Source organism: Sphaeramia orbicularis, chromosome 20, assembly GCF_902148855.1.
Source record: "Sphaeramia orbicularis chromosome 20, fSphaOr1.1, whole genome shotgun sequence".
Taxonomy (NCBI): Eukaryota; Metazoa; Chordata; class Actinopteri; order Kurtiformes; family Apogonidae; genus Sphaeramia; species Sphaeramia orbicularis.
The window spans coordinates 44,123,317-44,141,719 of NC_043976.1; the positions used below are offsets into that span (position 1 = coordinate 44,123,317).

The 18,403-nt window shown below is 42.6% G+C and overlaps 1 protein-coding gene across 5 annotated transcripts in view; it reads right to left on the minus strand.

Moving 5' to 3' along the window:
- Window positions 1–553: 553 nt before the first annotated feature.
- LOC115411432 (rho GTPase-activating protein 12-like) overlaps window positions 554–18,403 on the minus strand; it is an 85,844-nt gene continuing 67,994 nt past the window's right edge. For 2 of the 5 annotated variants that reach the window (XM_030123553.1, XM_030123558.1), the window contains exons 6-17: window positions 16,453–16,527; window positions 14,703–14,764; window positions 13,719–13,800; window positions 10,123–10,227; window positions 8,880–8,978; window positions 8,681–8,783; window positions 8,069–8,188; window positions 7,866–7,964; window positions 7,033–7,110; window positions 6,782–6,916; window positions 5,954–6,059; window positions 554–885 (exon numbers count right to left, since the gene is read on the minus strand). In XM_030123553.1, coding sequence (XP_029979413.1) covers window positions 711–885; window positions 5,954–6,059; window positions 6,782–6,916; window positions 7,033–7,110; window positions 7,866–7,964; window positions 8,069–8,188; window positions 8,681–8,783; window positions 8,880–8,978; window positions 10,123–10,227; window positions 13,719–13,800; window positions 14,703–14,764; window positions 16,453–16,527 — 1,239 coding nt within the window. In that variant the 3' untranslated portion in view covers window positions 554–710. The remainder of the gene's footprint in view (window positions 886–5,953; window positions 6,060–6,781; window positions 6,917–7,032; window positions 7,111–7,865; window positions 7,965–8,068; window positions 8,189–8,680; window positions 8,784–8,879; window positions 8,979–10,122; window positions 10,228–13,718; window positions 13,801–14,702; window positions 14,765–16,452; window positions 16,528–18,403) is intronic. The other 3 variants (XM_030123555.1, XM_030123557.1, XM_030123556.1) reach the window with 3 other exon arrangements.

The following is an 18,403-nucleotide window of genomic DNA, read 5'->3' on the forward strand; positions in this document are numbered from 1 at the left end:
GGGTTATTGTGTAGTTATTTTGACTGTAGATCACATTGGTCTGTATGTGGAACCTGAACCAAAAGGATTTGGACGACCTGGACTGTTCAGGTTCATTTTTGCACTTTCATCCTGCAGGGCCGGAATGGAACCTTTAGCGGGCCAGATTTGGGCCCCGGGCCGCATGTTTGACACCTGTGGTCTAGTTCACGTAACACTGATTTTTTCTTCCAACCTGATTGATAACCACAGAGGGCGTTCATGTCACAGACGAAGCTCCACAACACCGACGACAAAAGAAAAACAAAAGACAAAAACCCGTTCCAGTTCCGGTTCGGATGCGGCAGGCCCGTCAGCCGTTTAATGCCACAGAAGTAGAAGAGGACTCCTCTGGTCCAGTACTGGCCTCATGGATCCAGTGTACGTCAAAACACCTGAATAATGCTCTAAATCCACCCAAAACCACACCCACGTCCCACTGCCGCCGCCACCGCCCCGGACCCTCACAAAGCGGGTCAGGTTCTCCGATAATGTGGGTCTGATCTGCGCCGGGTTCAAAAGCTCCAAAACTCTGTAAGTGCAACGTCTTGTCAACATTTTGTAAACTGTAATGAATGAGTTTGTTCTCCCACTGGTCCACAGCACTGTTCAGTCTGAAAAAAAGGGCGAGAAAAAAGTGGAAGCAGCAGCAGTGGTGGCGGCGGCGGTCCGCTGTGGTCCTCCGTCGGCCTCTACCTGCCGAAGACGCTCTCATACTCCAGCAGAATCAGCTCCACTATCTGGTTCTGGTAGACCATGTGGACCGCAATGTTGCCCGTCTCGGTCTCGGGTCGGAGCAGCGTGGGTCCGAACACGATGGCCACGCTCTGGGTGGTCATACGGTTGGCCTCGCCGTGGTCGATCACCCTGAGGGGAAGGGGGTGGGGTGGGGTGGGGTGGGGGTAGAGATGAGGAACATGAGAGTTAAAGGTCAGCTCTGTCAGATTTGTCCCTTCATTAAACAGCTTGGCTGTAACAGTGATGGTTTCATCTACGTCCAAACCGAACCACAGCTGTTCTATCCGATCTGTTTAAGTGTTCTGTAAACACGGAGGAGTTTCAAGAAATATCTGCGTCCACACAAAACCACTGAAAACCAGGTAGTACTGATGCCAGGCCTGTAGGTGGTGTTGGAATGCTCTAAAAAACAAAGAAGACTACAGAAGAAGAAGAAGAAGACTACAGAAGAAGAAGAAGAAGACTACAGAAGAAGAAGACAGAAGAAGAAGAAGAAGACTACAGAAGAAGAAGACTACAGAAGAAGACTACAGAAGAAGAAGAAGACTACAGAAGAAGAAGACAACAGAAGAAGAAGAAGAAGACTACAGAAGAAGAAGAAGACTACAGAAGAAGAAGAAGAAGACTACAGAAGAAGAAGACAGAAGAAGAAGAAGAAGACTACAGAAGAAGAAGAAGAAGACTACAGAAGAAGACTACAGAAGAAGAAGAAGACTACAGAAGAAGAACAGAAGAAGAAGAAGAAGACTACAGAAGAAGAAGACTACAGAAGAAGACTACAGAAGAAGAAGAAGACTACAGAAGAAGAACAGAAGAAGAAGAAGAAGACTACAGAAGAAGAAGACAGAAGAAGAAGACTACAGAAGAAGAAGAAAACAGAAGAAGACAACAGAAGAAGAAGAAGACTACAGAAGGAGAAGAAGACTACAGAAGAAGAAGAAGACTACAGAAGAAGAGGAAGACTACAGAAGAAGAAGACGACTACAGAAGAAGAAGAAGAAGAAGAGGAAGAAGAAGACTACAGAAGAAGAAGACTACAGAAGAAGAAGACTACAGAAGAAGAAGAAGACTACAGAAGAAGAAGACTACAGAAGAAGAAAAAGACTACAGAAGAAGAAGAAGAAGAAGAGGAAGAAGAAGACTACAGAAGAAGAACACAACAGAAGAAGAAGAAGACTACAGAAGAAGAAGACGACTACAGAAGAAGAAGACTACAGAAAAGAAAAAGACTACAGAAGAAGAAGAAGAAGAAGAGGAAGAAGAAGACTACAGAAGAAGAACACAACAGAAGAAGAAGAAGACTACAGAAGAAGAAGAGGAAGACTACAGAAGAAGAAGACGACTACAGAAGACGACGACTACAGAAGAAGAAGACTACAGAAAAAGAAAAAGACTACAGAAGAAGAAGACTACAGAAGAAGAAGAAGAGGAAGAAGACTACAGAAGAAGAAGACTACAGAAGAAGAAGAGGAAGAAGAAGACTACAGAGGAAGAAGACAACAGAAGAAGAAGAAGAAGACTACAGAAGAAGGAGAAGAAGACTACAGAAGAAGACTAAAGAAGGAGAAGAAGGAGGAGAAGAAGAAGAAGACTACAGAAGAACAAGACTACAGAAGAAGACTACAGAAGAAGAAGAGGAAGAAGACTCCAGAAGAAGAAGAAGAAAACTACAGAAGAAGACGACTACAGAAGAAGAAGACTACAGAAGAAGATGGAGAAGGAGAAGAAGAAGAAGACTGCAGAAGAAGAAGAAGGAGAAGGAGAAGACGACTACAGAAGAAGAAGAAGACTAAAGAAGAAGGAGGAGAAGAAGACTACAGAAGAAGGAGAAGGAGAAGAAGACTACAGAAGGAGAAGAAGACTACAGAAGGAGAAGAAGAAGACTACAAAGAAGAAGAAGGAGAAGGAGAAGAAGACTACAGAAAAAGAAGGCTACAGAAGACTACAGAAGAAGAAGAAGAAGACTACAGATGAAGAAGACTACAGAAGAAGAAGTACTTTTTGAACATTCTGAGCACAGTTTCAATAATACCACGATAATAATGATAACTGTGATAATTTTGGTCACAGTCACCGTGATTTGAAGTTTTCATATGGTTCCATCCCCATAGCTAGCGCAGATGTTAGCATACTCATTAGTAATCCCGCTTGTTTGTGTGGTGGTGGGAGGGGCAGTGTTAGGGGTGGGTTTTTACCACCCCTAGGGGGCGCAACACAGAGACAAATGAGCCCAAACAGCCCAGAAGAACCAAAAGACGGTCCGATCCGTTACAGTTCCTGTTTAAAGACACAATGAGTCAGACGTGGCTGCGGCTCACAGCAGATTTGTGGGTTTCATGTAGAAAACAACAACATTCCAGCGGCTGCTTTTGTCTCCGTACAACATCTCCGGGCCTTGAGACGGAGCGGCTGCAGCGAACCTGGCGACACACGCCTGGGAACGCTGTTCGACGCTCCAGGCAAGAGCATAATAGGCTTTTTAAATAGAATCTACATCCGTGCATACAGATGCACAAAACAATAACATATTCATGGAAGGGAGAAAAAAAAGAAGATTAAATCCGCCTGCTGATATACGTACACCTCCATACACTGAATGTCACGCTATAAATTTCCTGAAGAAACAACACTTCATAGGTTACTGAATTACAGCAAAAAAAGCGCCATATAAATGCAAATTGGAAACCTAGGCAAATGTCATTGGGAACATATGATATTACTGCAGCTTCCACAGGACTAGGAAGACATGTTTAACCTGGCTGAAGAATGTGTGTGTGTGTGTGTGTGTGTGTGTGTTCACTGGGCATCACTTGGTGAACAGCAGCCTCACATGCATCTCAAACAACATACATGTATATAATTATCCTCAGATCAGAACTGTCCAACTGATCCACTACATGTCCACCAGTCTGTGTCCAACAGTCTAGAGCTGCAACCGATTAATCGATTCAAAGTGATAAAAAAAAAATCATTCAACCACAGTTCTCCTGAATCAAAGCTTTGTTTCCTTCATTTCTCTGCTGTTAAACATTGGTTCCACTGTTGTGTTTCACACGGACGCTTATTGTGACGCACAAAGAAGCTTCAATTCAGGAAAACTGCAATAGAATATTTCCCTTCAATCAATTCGAGTCGATTAATCAAATCAGGAATTTTTGCGTTCACTTCAAGCACCTAATCGATTAATCGGTTGCAGCTCTACATCAGTCTGTGGACCCGTTGAATCCAGGTGTTTCTGTTCTAACAGGGCTCTGGGATCCAAAACAATAAGGACTAACGGAGGATTCACTTCAGTTTAGATAAAAGTAGACGGGTTTAACTAAAATAAGGGCGTGACAAGATAAGAGAACAATATACTGATAATTAACACGACTTTGAGTTAAACCTGTGCCATTTTATTGAGGATTCAAAGGATTCAAAGGAGTTTATTTATCATTCCATCACAAAGAAAGAACGAAACTTGTTACTGAGGACCCATATTAGCCATATCAATAGAATAAATAACTAATAAATAAATGAATACATTAAAATCAACTAAAAACTAAGTAAGTAAATTTTATTTATAGAGCACTTTTCACAGACAGAGTCACAAAGTGCTTTATCAATTCAAATCAGAATCAAATCAAGTTTCCAGAGACCCAACAGAATCCTCCAGGAGCAAACACTTGTGATTAGTGACAGTGGAAGGAAAAACTTCCCTTTAACAGCAGAAACCTGGAGCAGACCCAGACTCCTGAAGGATGGACGACTGCATGGACCAGTTGGGGTTAAAGAGAGAGAGTAAAGGAGGAGAAAAGAGAGAGCGATAGAGATATAGAGAGACTGGGGGATGGGGGGGGGGGGGGTGACACATGGAGTACTTTATAATGAATACATAAGGTGTAATCAGTTTGTGGTGGCCCTGGGTCAGGTGGGAACCAAAAAAGCCTGACTAAGGCTAATTTAAAAGAATAAGCAAAATATACGTCTAAAATTTAACTTTAAAATACCTACATAAAATAACGGCATTGGTCGTGCTTTTGGAAAATAAACAGTGGTTTGGTCTAGGGCATTAACTGAAAAAGTCGGTTTGTTGACGCATCGACGTCTGTGGCACAAGTCGACGTTTCTTTGTTGGAGTCGACAGTCGTGTGTTATTCTCTCTCTCCCTTCCATCACCCGACAGCGCTTGAGCCGTCATTCAGCGCATGTGGATACTCTCATCTTTCTACATGAAAACATGGAGCGCAGTGAACGGTAGTGATGCGCGGATCAGCGGATGCGGGTCGGTGCGGGTCCAAAAAATTTCACTTTATTTGTGGGGCGGGTCAAAAAATTCCACAAAGCGGGTCAAAAAAAAAAAAAAACACCCGCGCATCACTAGCACAAGGCCCAGACTGAAGGCAGAAGATGACTCAGAGTAGGAACTAAACTGACTGTGATCTATTTAAACTCTGGTCTCAGTAATGTTCTGTGAACCATGGAAGCACCACCAATACTGAAGAATAATTTGAACAGCCAGTGTGTTTGGATTATTCTGTTCATTTATTTCATTCAGACAGTGCACTCTTCTCTCTAACATGTTGTGCGTCTTTTCTGCCGCTGTCTGAACTTTTTTCCACTTTATGTTGTTCAGTTAAATTAAGCAGAAAATTCCAGGTGTTCGCCTGTGTTTAGTTTGGTTAAATGTCTGAGGAGGACTGTTGATGCTTGTGTCTTAGTTTTTTATTCTGCTCTTTCCTGTACATTGTTCATGTTCCAGTGAACGTCAGTACATGTTGTTCATTGTTGAACAGCTGTGTGTCTGTGGTGTTCCTCCGCTGTCAATGTGATGATGTCATCACACGACAAGTCGACTCGACTTCGACTTTATTGACAAATAAGTCCATCTGAAAAAATCTGAAGTCACTAATGCACTAGTTTGGTCTAAAACATCTGTAAAAGGGTTCAGTTGAACCTGTTGAAACAAACAGAAACCATGTACTATGATGAATGTTCAACACACACACACACACACACACACACACACACGTCAGACTGTTGTTGGGACTGAGTATCCTGATTACAAATGTAATAATGGAATAGAACAGTCAACGCTGAGGCCAGTGTCCCTCATGTCCGTCGTGTGTCTGACGTACAGACGTGTCCGTGTCACAGATGATGTAACAGCTGTGTGTGTTCGACGCAGACTGTCTGAGGGTCTAGGGCTCGTACTCACCTCCGCAGGTGTTTGAACAGGACCTGCATTGTGTCGTGGTTGGGTTTTGGCAACTTCTTGATTAAGTCTTTAATTGAATTCACTCGCTGCTTGTAGTCTGAGCATTCTGTCAAGAAAACAAACAAACAAACAAACAAACAAACAAATAAACCCACAGTCAGACACACATGACACATGAGTACAGCACCATCTGGTGGTCAAACAGAGAACAGTAAAACCCACACATGTCCTTCCACTGGACGGCTCAGTATTATTCAGTATTTGCCCTCGGACACAGTTACTCTTTTTTTTCCCACCACTGTCCAAAGGTCATAGTCTGTACATCACAGGTGTGTAACATGTGGTCCGGGGCCCAGAACGGGCCCCTTAAAAGGGTCCAATATGACCCACAGGATGAACGAGTGAAATAGACAAGTTACACGGAACATCTGAACGATCAAATCATTTTAGGTTAATTCAATCTAAAGTGGGTCAGAACGGTCAAACACTGTCAGAATAAACTACAAATAATGAAAAAAAACCCTAATTTTTCTCTTTGTTTTAGTGAAAAAAAACTTAAATTACACTAAAACACAGACTATCTTTTCACAAAAACATGTGAATAACATGAATATGAACCTGAACTGTCTGAATAGAGGTTATTATTATTATTATTATTATTATTATTATTATTATTATTTATTTTTCTTCCACAAAATCCGAATGACCGACCCCCCTAAACAGATATATCTGTGTGTTTAGGAGGCTGTGGGTCTTCACTGGGGGGTGGGTCCGGACCCCCCTCTGGTCGTAGTGGTGCAGAGGCGTGGCCTGTCGCCTGTCACTCACTGATGGCGTTGACGAAGTCGTTGAAGGCTCCGTATGTGAAGAGCGGCTCTGGCAGTTCCCTGAACAGCATCTTCAGAGCTCCGGTGGTCACATGGATGTCCTCCCACTTACTGTCGTTCAGGTCCACCTTCTCATCTGAGGACACAGAACAGAGACGCTAAGGGCCCGGTCCGGCTCACACTAGAACCATCATGTGTTCAAAGGAGGGACTGGACCGGACCGGACCAGGCCGGACTGGACCGGAGTTGTACCGTGATTGACAGCAAAGCGGAGCTTCTGGATCACTGCCAAGTTCCCACTGACTCTGTACAAGCCATCGATACTAAGACCTGAAGGAGACAAGAGGAGATGGGAGGAGACAAAAGACAGAGGCAGCATTAGTGAGACCATACTGAAGAGGACACACACCCAAAACTGTACTGGAAAGACCTTTGAGTCCAACTAGAGTCACATGACCAAAACAAACAGATGTGGATGGATGTTAGAACAAGAGAAGAAGAAGAGTTGAACCCAAACGTGTGTGTGTGGACACACCAGGAAACCACATCAGTTTAGAATTTAGGAGGAAATAGAGGAGGAACCAGCATTCTAGATTCAAACCAACACAGATTTCTGTTCCTGTTTATGGAAGGACTGACACTGACATCTGCCACAAGAAAGAAACTCAGCAGCACAGCAGGGATTCAGGCAACAGTTTTGCTTAATTCAAGATTTTTTTTTTTTGCTTAATTGAATACATTTTTTTTGCTTTTATCAAGATTTTTTTTGCTTCATTCAAAATTTGTTTTGCTTAATTCAACTTTTTTTTTTTTGCTTTATTCACAATGTTTTTGGTCAACTCAAGATTTTTTTTTTTTTTTTGCTTAATTCAACATTTTTTTTGCTTAATTAAAGCAAAAAAAAAAAAAAAAAATCTCCCAATGAAAAAAGTGAAAATGATCTTGTTCAGATTTGTTTCACAGCTGATCAAAAAGGACACAGATCTGTTCTGGATCACACATTAGGTCCAGTGGATGATGGGTCTGTGACCTGAGGAACATTAGTGCGACTGAAGCCACAGCAGGCTTCAGAGTGCAGCTCATACCGGTGTTCTCCACGTGCTCGATACACATTTTGACGAAGTTGGGCACGGTGGTGTTCTCCCTCTGGCACAGACTGGTCAGACTGCAGCCGAACACCTGGTCTGAGAACACAAACACACAGTTAGGTCTGCAGCTGGGATCAGTGCAGTGGGTGGAGCTCCAGTCCAGTGGGCGGAGCTCCAGTCCAGGCTGGCAGATCCAGTACCTTTGATGTAGCCCTTGTCTCGCACCGCCTGATATGTGGGCCGACGGGTCAGGAACTTCTTCAACTTCATCCTGGTTTTCTTCTGGTCTGATGAGTCCATACTCACCGAGGTCTTCATCACTGAAGGAGACAGGATGAGAGTGACACCACTGGAAGGGTTTACTATGGTCACAGCAGCTCTGAATACAGGCCTTTGGGCTTTTGGGTCAAATCTGATTTGTTTGTGTGTTGGTTCATATTCCACATTAAATGCAACTTCTATCAGTTTTGAGTCTGAACTGAATGTGACCCTGAAGTGACCCACATGCACTAAAGAGGTCCTGATGGAATACCAGACCACGCAGACACACACTGTGTTTACAGAAGGAAATATGGTTTTCCTCCGCTCCGACCAACAACTGGGACATTTGACGCATTTCAATGACGGAAAGGTTGGATAAATGCGACCTGAACGTTCAGACTGAAGTCACATTGGAAAATACCAGATCTGGGTCAGATTTAGGACCACATATGAAATATATATATATATATGTATATATATATATATTTCATTTGTGTCCCACTGATGTGAGGCTGTTTGCGGTCCTGGTCACATGGTCTCGGTGGTCTTACCCCTGTTCTTCTTTGAGTCTCGGTGGTCTTTCTCTTTGTCTTGTTTCTCTGCTCCTGGAGACTCAGGCATGTCCTCCTCGATGGCCTCATCAGACTCCCAGGCCTGGACACACACACACACACACACACACATATGATGATGTTTTCATGTGTGTGTGCTCTAACACAGGTGAACATGAAGGTGGGCGTGGCCACTCACATGTGTGGTGATGGTCTCAGTCAGGGCCCGGAACCAGTCATTGATGACGCTGTCAATTTCAGACTGGATGAGCAGCTCTGTTCCCTGACGGGTCTTCAGCTGGAGGAGGAGGAGGAAGAGGAGGAGGAGGAAGAGGAGGAGGAAGAAGAGGAGGAGGAAGAGGAGGAGGAAGAAGAGGAGGAGGAAGAGGAGGAGGAAGAAGAGGAGGAGGAAGAGGAGGAGGAAGAAGAGGAGGAAGAAGAGGAGGAGGAGGAGGAGGAGGAGGAGGAGGAGGAGGAGGAGGAGGAGGAGGAGGAGGAGGAGGAGGAGGAGGAGGAGGAGGAGGAGGAGGTATCCAGACATAATTATTGTTGTGTTCAAAGGTGCTTTGACCAAACACTCAGCTCCAGTTCAGGTGAGGATGAACTTAAAAATGTTCAGGTTTTCATTTGAACACAGAATAATAAACTCAGATCAATAAACTCACTGGAAAAAACATCATATAAAGTAAAAGCAGACACTGATGTGACCTTTGACCTTTCATGTTATTGGCCTAAATGCTTAAAAACCATCCCCCTTCTGTCCTCGTCAGACAGCAGGGGGCAGACTGGAGGTGTGGTCTGTGATAGTTAGCCTCAGAGCATAACCCTAATGCTAAAGCTAACCCTAATGCTAACCCTGACCCCTAACCCTAATGCTTGACCCTAACCCTAATGCTAACCCTGGCCCCTAACGCTAACACTAACCCTAACACTAACCCTGACCTCTAACCCTAATGCTTGACCCTAACCCTAATGCTAACCCTGGCCCCTAACGCTAACGCTAACACTAACCCTAACACTAACCCTGACCTCTAACCCTAATGCTTGACCCTAACCCTAACGCTAACCCTGGCCCCTAACGCTAACACTAACCCTAACACTAACCCTGACCTCTAACCCTAATGCTTGACCCTAACCCTAACGCTAACCCTGGCCCCTAACGCTAACACTAACCCTGACCTCTAACCCTAATGCTTGACCCTGACCCTAATGCCTACCCTGACTGCTAACGCTAACTCTAACACTAACCCTAACAGATCAGGTCAGGTGTTTCAGGTGTTAGATGATGACAATAGTCATCTGTGTGAGGACAGTAAACGTCCACACAAACAGGACTTAGTCCATTCTGCTCTGAGACCAACGATATGTCCAAATAAACTTCCTCGAAGCTTCTGTGTCCAGCAGAACCTTCATGACTCTGGTGCTAAAGTTAAGGGCCGTACCTCGATGACGTGTTTCTTGCTGGATTTGTCCTTGGAGGCCCACTCCACCGCCCCCCCACGCAGGTCCACCGTGAACTCGGGCTTGGACTGGTTACTGCCGAACTTCTGAAACCAAAAGGACACAGTCAGAGGTCCGCTGTGGTGGGTTCAGCAGATGGGTTGGACAGGTTAGTCCAGAGGAGCAGGGATGGTGTTAGCTTAAAGCTCCTCTGTGCTCAGATGCAAAAGCCCATCACTGGTTATTCAGGTGTTAAACATGTTGGTCTGTGGAACGTACACACACACACACACACACACACATTCATGTAGTATCTCATACTGTAGGACAAAGACCACACCACTGTTAGGACGGTTGTGACGACCACAGGCGCGCTGAGGAACATTCAGTTCAATTCTTCAACTAGAAAAGCACTCGGAGAGCGCAGACCTCCACCAAGACAGATCCGCCCCCTCCCCAATCACCACCAAAATGTAATAATTTGTTCCTTGTGCCAGTATCAACATTTCCTGAAAATTTCATGACAATCTGTCCATAACTTCTTGAGTTATCTTGCTAACTAACCAACCAACCAACTAACCAACCAACCAACAAACCCTGGCAAAAACATAACGTCCTTGGCGGAGGTAACCAGATAGAAACATATGTAAACAAGAAAAGCATTTGGAGAGTGCAGGCCTGCACCAAGACAGATCTGCCCCCCCTCCCCCGATCATCACCAAAATTTAATCATTTGTTCCTTGTGCCAGTATCAACATTTCCTGAAAATTTCATGACAATCCGTCCATAACTTTTTGAGTTATCTTGCTAACAATCAAACAAACACGCACTCACACAAAGCAAAGTGATCAAAATACCTCCTGGCGGAGGTAATGAAAAATGTGTGGTACATGGGATTTTCAATGGTAAATGTAAATGTCCACAGAGTCCACATTCCACAGTGGATGTGGACAATTTAGGGGCCGTTTACACGGCGTAGGATTCAGTCGACTCCGGGAAGATTTCATGGCGGATTAGCCTTCTGTTAACATGGAAACGGTGCCTAGAGTGCCTGAATCCGGAAACGTTTGATACCAGGGTCCAGGGTGGAACGTTATCGATACGCTCCGCATTTCAGCTCCGTGTTAACGCGAGTCGGAGCGTTCCGGGGTAAAATATGACGTCACCGCATGCACGCGCAGCCAAGAACCGCCAGTTAACCCACTCCAGGCCAGTTGGTGGCGGTAATGCACCTCCAAGCTGGTTTGCCAGCCTCTATGACACAATAAAGCTGCAGAAAAAGAAGAAACAACCACAACAACAGTGGCCGGTTTCAGAACAACATACGTGCTGCTAACTGTGCTCAGCTCGTCTGTCCAGACAAAGAAGTCCTGCGTCTTTGTACGACCACTCGCCATTGTTGTTTGTAAATAGTGTTGTCCGCCTCTTTTTCTTCTTCTACTCATTTAGAGGCTGTCTAAACTGGAAATCGTTTGTGCGGAGGCGCGTGTTTTACCGCCACTGTTTCACTACAGCTCTACATCGCCAGCTACTGGTCTGACATGGACACTACAGCGTATTCAGCCGTCCTCGCGGACTCATGTCAACGCAGATCGTTATCATAGCGGCTTCGTCTTAACGCGGAATGATTTTATAACACAAAGGAGAAATCTTTTCGGAGTGTTGCTGTGTAAACGTACTCTTAGTTCCAGATACAAGATATTGTTCTAAGCTACAGGTGGATCAAACTGGAGGATAATCGGAGTCGTTTTGAATTTTTTATGAATTTTGGAAAATTGCTCAATGATGACAGATGGAAAATTGTAGATGTGACCTTGCTGTGACCTTGAGCTTTGGCCTACTTGGCCTAAAATGTAATGGGTTGGTCCCAGGGCCTAGGCCTATCTGTGGGGAAGATTTGGGAAAGATGGTTGGAACAGTTTTCCCCTAAAGTTGCTAACAAACAAACAAACAAACAAACAAACACACAAAGCAAAGTGATCACAATACCGGACCACTTTCACATGTGGTCCTAAATCTGAACTGTGCATTAGAACTGCTGTGAACGGAGCCTTAGAGTTTTGTCATGTTTTAGAGAAAATCTGCAACCATCAAAACAAAGTTAGAGTGTTAGAGGTTTAGAAAAGAATCACATGTCAAACACATTCAGTGACTCGTTCCTGCATGAGGAGTACAACACACACACACATACACACACACACGCACACATATACACACCAGAGGTCGCGTTAACCGAAAATAATCCGTCATTGACAGATTTTTTTTTAAAATGACGGAAAATTCTGAAGGCTGTCCGTCATTTTGACAGATTAAAATACTGAAAGTAATCTACCAAAGAAAGTTTTCACACAACACTGTGAACAGAACCTGCTCGCCTGATCCATAACAGCATCCTACCTGTGTAGAACCACCAGCACCACTGTTCACAACTACACTGAATACAACAGCAGTACTGCAGTCACATGACTCACCGTTAGTCCACCTGTAGTAGACCCTGTCCAGTTAGTCCACCTGTAGTAGACCCTGTCCAGTTAGTCCACCTGTAGTAGACCCTGTCCAGTTAGTCCACCTGTAGTAGACCCTGTCCAGTTAGTCCACCTGTAGTAGACCTCCTGTCCAGTTGGTGCCAGTGCTCATATTAATCAGTCAGTGTCAAGTCTTGTCTTCTCGTTGTTTAGCTAAACAAAATTAGATGCTACTTTTCTAGCGCAAACTGTGCAGACAGCCGAGCCTCCTTAGTTATTTTAGAAAGCCCAGTAAATGTGATGGCATTGATAAACGCAGTGAAAAAAGAGGGACTGATGCGGTGAAGGATGACGGACAAGCGAGGAATACTCCAGTTCTGATGGCATTTGGTGTGTTCTATGTACTTTTCATCTGTTATTTGATGGTATGTCAACCTGTGCCCAGATCTGTGCTTCACAGAACCTGAACCCTGACCCTCAGTGCATGGGATTTGACACTGCGTGAACAAACACAAGGAAAGCTTACAATGTCTACAGATAACACACCAATTAAAAGTGGTGTATATAATTATGTGAGTCATGATATCAGGTTGGTTTATCAGCCAGCAGCAACTACAGCTGCTGCATCACTGAGATGTTTTTGAACATTAAATACCACTAAATATATCTCATTATCATTAAAAAATAAAAATTTGAAATGATGGATAATAACATGTTACGACGAAATTTTTACAACCCTGTCCGTCAAAATGACGGACAATACAAATGTCTAGTGCAACCTCTGATACACACACACATATACACACACATACACACACAGGCGTCACATGGGCACAGGCAGCAGTAGCTCTACGTGCACAGATGGACATACAGCAGCGGCCTGCGTAGGCCGACAGTTCAGGTAGGACACGGCAGGACGGGGGCGGGGCTTCACTGAGCGCTTCCAGTTGCTCAGGAGCGTGAGGAGCAGCTCTGGGATGGAGCCGCCACCGCGGTAGTAGGACTTCAGGACGCAAAGAAGACAGGGAGGACAGAGGCCGTGAAACACACAGATGGAAGAGTGAGGACCGGGAACTACGCCCAAATAAGGAAGAGGGGAACGGAAACGGCCCAGAGGCTGATGGGAAACTTACCCAGCTCGTACCGCCCCCCTGACCCTTCGCAAAGAGCAGAGAGGAACCCTGCAGCACCGTCCACGACGACGTCCAGTTCTTCCTGGAAGACAAAAGGAAGCAGACAGGGTCACAGGTCTGACAGGGACAGTGTGGACAGACGTTTATGGGGGGGGGTCAGATTTAGGACCACATATGATAGTGGTCCGGGTCAGATTTAGGACCACATATGATAGTGGTCCGGGTCAGATTTAGGACCACATATGATAGTGGTCCGGGTCAGATTTAGAACCGCGTATGAAAGTGGTCCGGGTTAGGACCGCGTATGAAAGTGGTCTGGGTCTGGGTCAGATTTAGGACCACGTATGAAAGCGGTCCGGGTCAGATTAGTGCTGTTCAGACTGTCTGTAACAGATCAGATCCAGGTCACATAAATCAGATTTGGGACACATTTTTGTCAGTTTCTTTGCAGACTGTTCATTTCCCAGACACATTTAAACACAACAGATAACTTAAGACCTACCATGTCAAATTTAACACCATTTAAAGACTTTCTTAAGGCATTAAATGCAGATTCATAACTTCAACTCTTTGAATACCTGTGGGAATCCTGTTGTTTCCTCCTGTGTTTTCAAGTATCAGTAAAGTTGACATTAAAGTTCCAAAGGCTTTAACAGAACACACTCCTGATTACACTGTTGTTGTTGACAATTTTAGTCTTTTTTATTTATTTATTTATTTTTTTTAAAAATCAATTAAATAAAAAATAAATAAAATAAAAAACAAAAAATAAATAAATACAATTAAAATATTAATATACATATATATATATATATATATATATATATATGTTTTTTTTTTTATTAACTTAAAAAAAAAAAAAAGTTAAAAAAAGAGGATTTTACTCATTTAATGGACCGTTGTTTTCCTCTGATGTCAGTAAATAAAAGGGATCAACGTTGGAACAAACAGAAGTAAAGGCAGTGTGTGCAGGTTTGGCTTTACCTGACTTTCTTTCCATTCTCTGTGATTTTGGTGACGTTGAGGACTCCACACTTCTCCGACGGCTGAGGAGGAAACAGCGACACGTAAGAACCTGCTCCGACACACACTTGACAAACACTGAATTCAACTGTGTGTAATGTCCAAAGGCCACTAGCAGAGGGCAGCCTCCACCTGCTCATCATACAAAGCATTTGTTTTTTTAGTTTGGTCTAGTCAGATGTAGGGCTGTGTATCGGCAAGAATCTGGCGATACAATACAAATCACAATACTAGGATCATGATACGATTTATCACAATGTATACTGTTCTAATACTGTTAAAATTATTTTAAAATAATAATATAATAATAATTTAAAATATTTTTTTGTTTGTGTCTTTTTTTTAACCTCCTAAGACCCACTGTCCACATTTGTGGACAAGAGTTTCACAACTTTACACAAAAAAAAGAAAGAAAAGAAAGCTGTCCACCACACAGGACATCCCACAAAAATTTTAAAAACTGCATCTGAAAAAACTGTTGCATCATGATGTTTCCAATATAGGCACTTATTTAATAAAAAACAAAAAAGCTGGTACTTTGCTGACATGTCCTGGGTCATAGTACGTTAAAAATGATTATTTTCTTGAAGAATTGAATTACACCAGAAATCTGCACAAATACTAAACACATTTTTATTTGATCCCAACAGGATCTAATGTTCTATCACCAAATGTTCCTGTGTTCAAACTGAAATTCTCCTTTACAGACATTCCAGTTTCATATCCTGTTCAAATGTTCATATTCCATTAGTTCAGAACTAACATTAGAACAATATTTGAGTTCAATCCCAACAAAGGAACTAGCATTATTTAATAAAAAAGTGTTAAATAAGAATAATAAATAAAATGTATGAAAAGAAAAACAAAAAAACAAAAGTGAACCTCCAAAATATCTGCATTTGAATAAATACCTAAAAATATCGATACAGTACTTTTTAACCCTTTCATGAATAGTGGTCACTACAGTGGACAGTTATTCTACTGCTGTTCTCTTGTATATTCATGGGTTTTGTTGTTTTATTTACATATCAGCCAAAACAGTGGACGCTTATGCACCATCTCATACATCGCAATTCATACAATTACTGTAACTTTGCCGTTCTTGATAAACCTGATCTGCACTAACATGTTTGAGTGTAAATTAATTGCTAGTTGTTATTAGACTGTAATTAACAGTTTTCTTAAACAAAAGGGTTTTTTTTGTATATTATCTCCATGAAGTGAGTAATAAATACAGTATAATAAAATGTGAGATTAAAAATGTTTTTATTTCATTGTTTCCATATCACTTTCTGTAATTGTATTTTAAATGCATGTTTCTTCGCTTCAAAAATGGCTGAGTGGACAGTTTTGTAACTCCATTAAAAAATAGGTCAATTAAAAAAAAAAAAATCAAGCATATTGTTTTTTTCATGCCTAAAGAGGAATAACTCAGGGAAAAAAAATCTTGACTAAGGTTCTCAGAATTCATGCATCAAAGGGTTAACATTGATACAGTATTGTGAAATGAAATATCACAATATATTGCAGAACCGATATTTTCTTACAGCCCTGGTCAGATGCGATGCAGTTAGACGGTTCATGCTACAGATGACAAAGCAAATGCAATGTGATGAAAGGATGAGGCTGGTCTGTGGGGGTGATGCAGGCGACAGCAGGGACGCGAGTGGTGATGAGTGGAATGCGGTGCAATGCATGCTGGGATACTAACGGTGGAGGGGTGCTTAGGAGACGAGGGGCAGGAGTCAGAGTCTGGAGGGCTGTGCTTGGGCGCCGGAGCACACTCCTACCAACGAGAGGCAAACAGTCAGCACATGAACAAACGAACGACGAGAACAGAGTGAGTGTGGGAGGAAAAGAGTAGAAAAGAGCAGAAGAAGAAGAAGATCAGGTTAAAACAGTAGAAGATCAGGTTAAAATAGTAGAAGAAGAAGAAGATCAGGTTAAAACAGTAGAAGAAGATCAGGTTAAAACAGTAGAAGAAGAAGAAGAAGAAGATCAGGTTAAAACAGCAGAAGAAGAAGATCAGGTTAAAACAGTAGAAGAAGAAGAAGATCAGGTTAAAACAGTAGAAGAAGATCAGGTTAAAACAGTAGAAGAAGATCAGGTTAAAACAGTAGAAGAAGAAGAAGAAGAAGATCAGGTTAAAACAGCAGAAGAAGAAGATCAGGTTAAAACAGTAGAAGAAGAAGATCAGGTTAAAACAGCAGAAGAAGAAGAAGATCAGGTTAAAACAGTAGAAGAAGAAGATCAGGTTAAAACAGCAGAAGAAGAAGAAGATCCAGTTAAAACAGCAGAAGAAGAAGATCAGGTTAAAGCAGAAGAAGAAGATCTGGTTAGGATTAGGTTTGAACACAAGACATGCAACAGCTGAGACCAACACTTGTTAGTCGACACGGGGGATCGGTTTAACCCTGGAAAACCTGAACCAAGGTTATTATCGTTAATGAAAACTAATGAAATGATGAAAACTAGAATAGAAAAAAACATTTTCGTTAACTGAAATAAATAAAAATTATAATTAAATGAAAAAACATAACTAACTGAAACTGTATTGTGTGTTTACAAAACTAACTAAAACGAATAAAAATTACAGATAAAATTCTCTTCGTTTTCATCTTTGTCAATGTCGGATTGATACGAAATAGATTTATTTCGCTTGAGCAATTTTTGCTAGCGGCACCATACGACACTTGACGGTCCGTCACTTGTGTTCACCAGTCGTCTTCTACTTGCAAACCTGCTCTAAAAACAAATTAAAACTAACTGCCCATACTGATACAGATCAGTATGGGCTAATACTGGGCCATGCTGATATCGACTATTGCTAAATAAAAATATTGTTCGGCCACTAGTAGTGGTGAATATATATATATATATATATATATATATATATATATATGTGTAAAAAGGGACAAAAACACCCTTCCACTGTCTGCAGTTTGATGATAATCCACCAGGGGGCAGAAAACACACACATAGGGTCACATACAGCAGGTTTATGAGGAACATATTGATCTGATTGATTAGATAAAGGTCTGAGAACCTGGTGTAGCACATATGATCCAAATGGATTTAAAGGGTTAAAGATGTGACTCAGTAAAACCTAAACTCCGTCTCTAAAGGAACGGAGCTCTGATAGAAGCTGCTGTTCTACTGGACACCAAATCAACACAGATGATCATATTTGGATCGGAGAACCAGAGGGAGGAGGAGGAGCCAGGCGGTACCAACTTTATCGCGGTATAAAGACAGACGGAACCTCCTCTTGTGTGGGTCGGAAGCAAAACGCCGGAGTTTGAAAGAGAACTGTAAGAAAACCACCACAATACAAGAAGACACAGTTGAACCAGACTGGACCGAGGCCTGTTTGAAGGCCCGAAAACAAACTATAAATACACCCCTTCAGTCACTACAATATAAATGTTTAACAAGGGTTTCTAGAACCCCTGAAAAACTCCACCTTATGTCCAGTCACATTCCTGATACATGGACTAAATGCCAAGGTCATAAAGGAACTCTTATTCACTGTCTATGGCAGTGTTTCTCAAACTGTGGGGCGGGTCCCCTGGGGGGGCGCAAAGGCTTGGCGGGGGGGTCATGGGATCACTCCTGGGTGTTTTTTTTTTTTTTCCAGGTTACAACATGTAGCCGGTGGAACT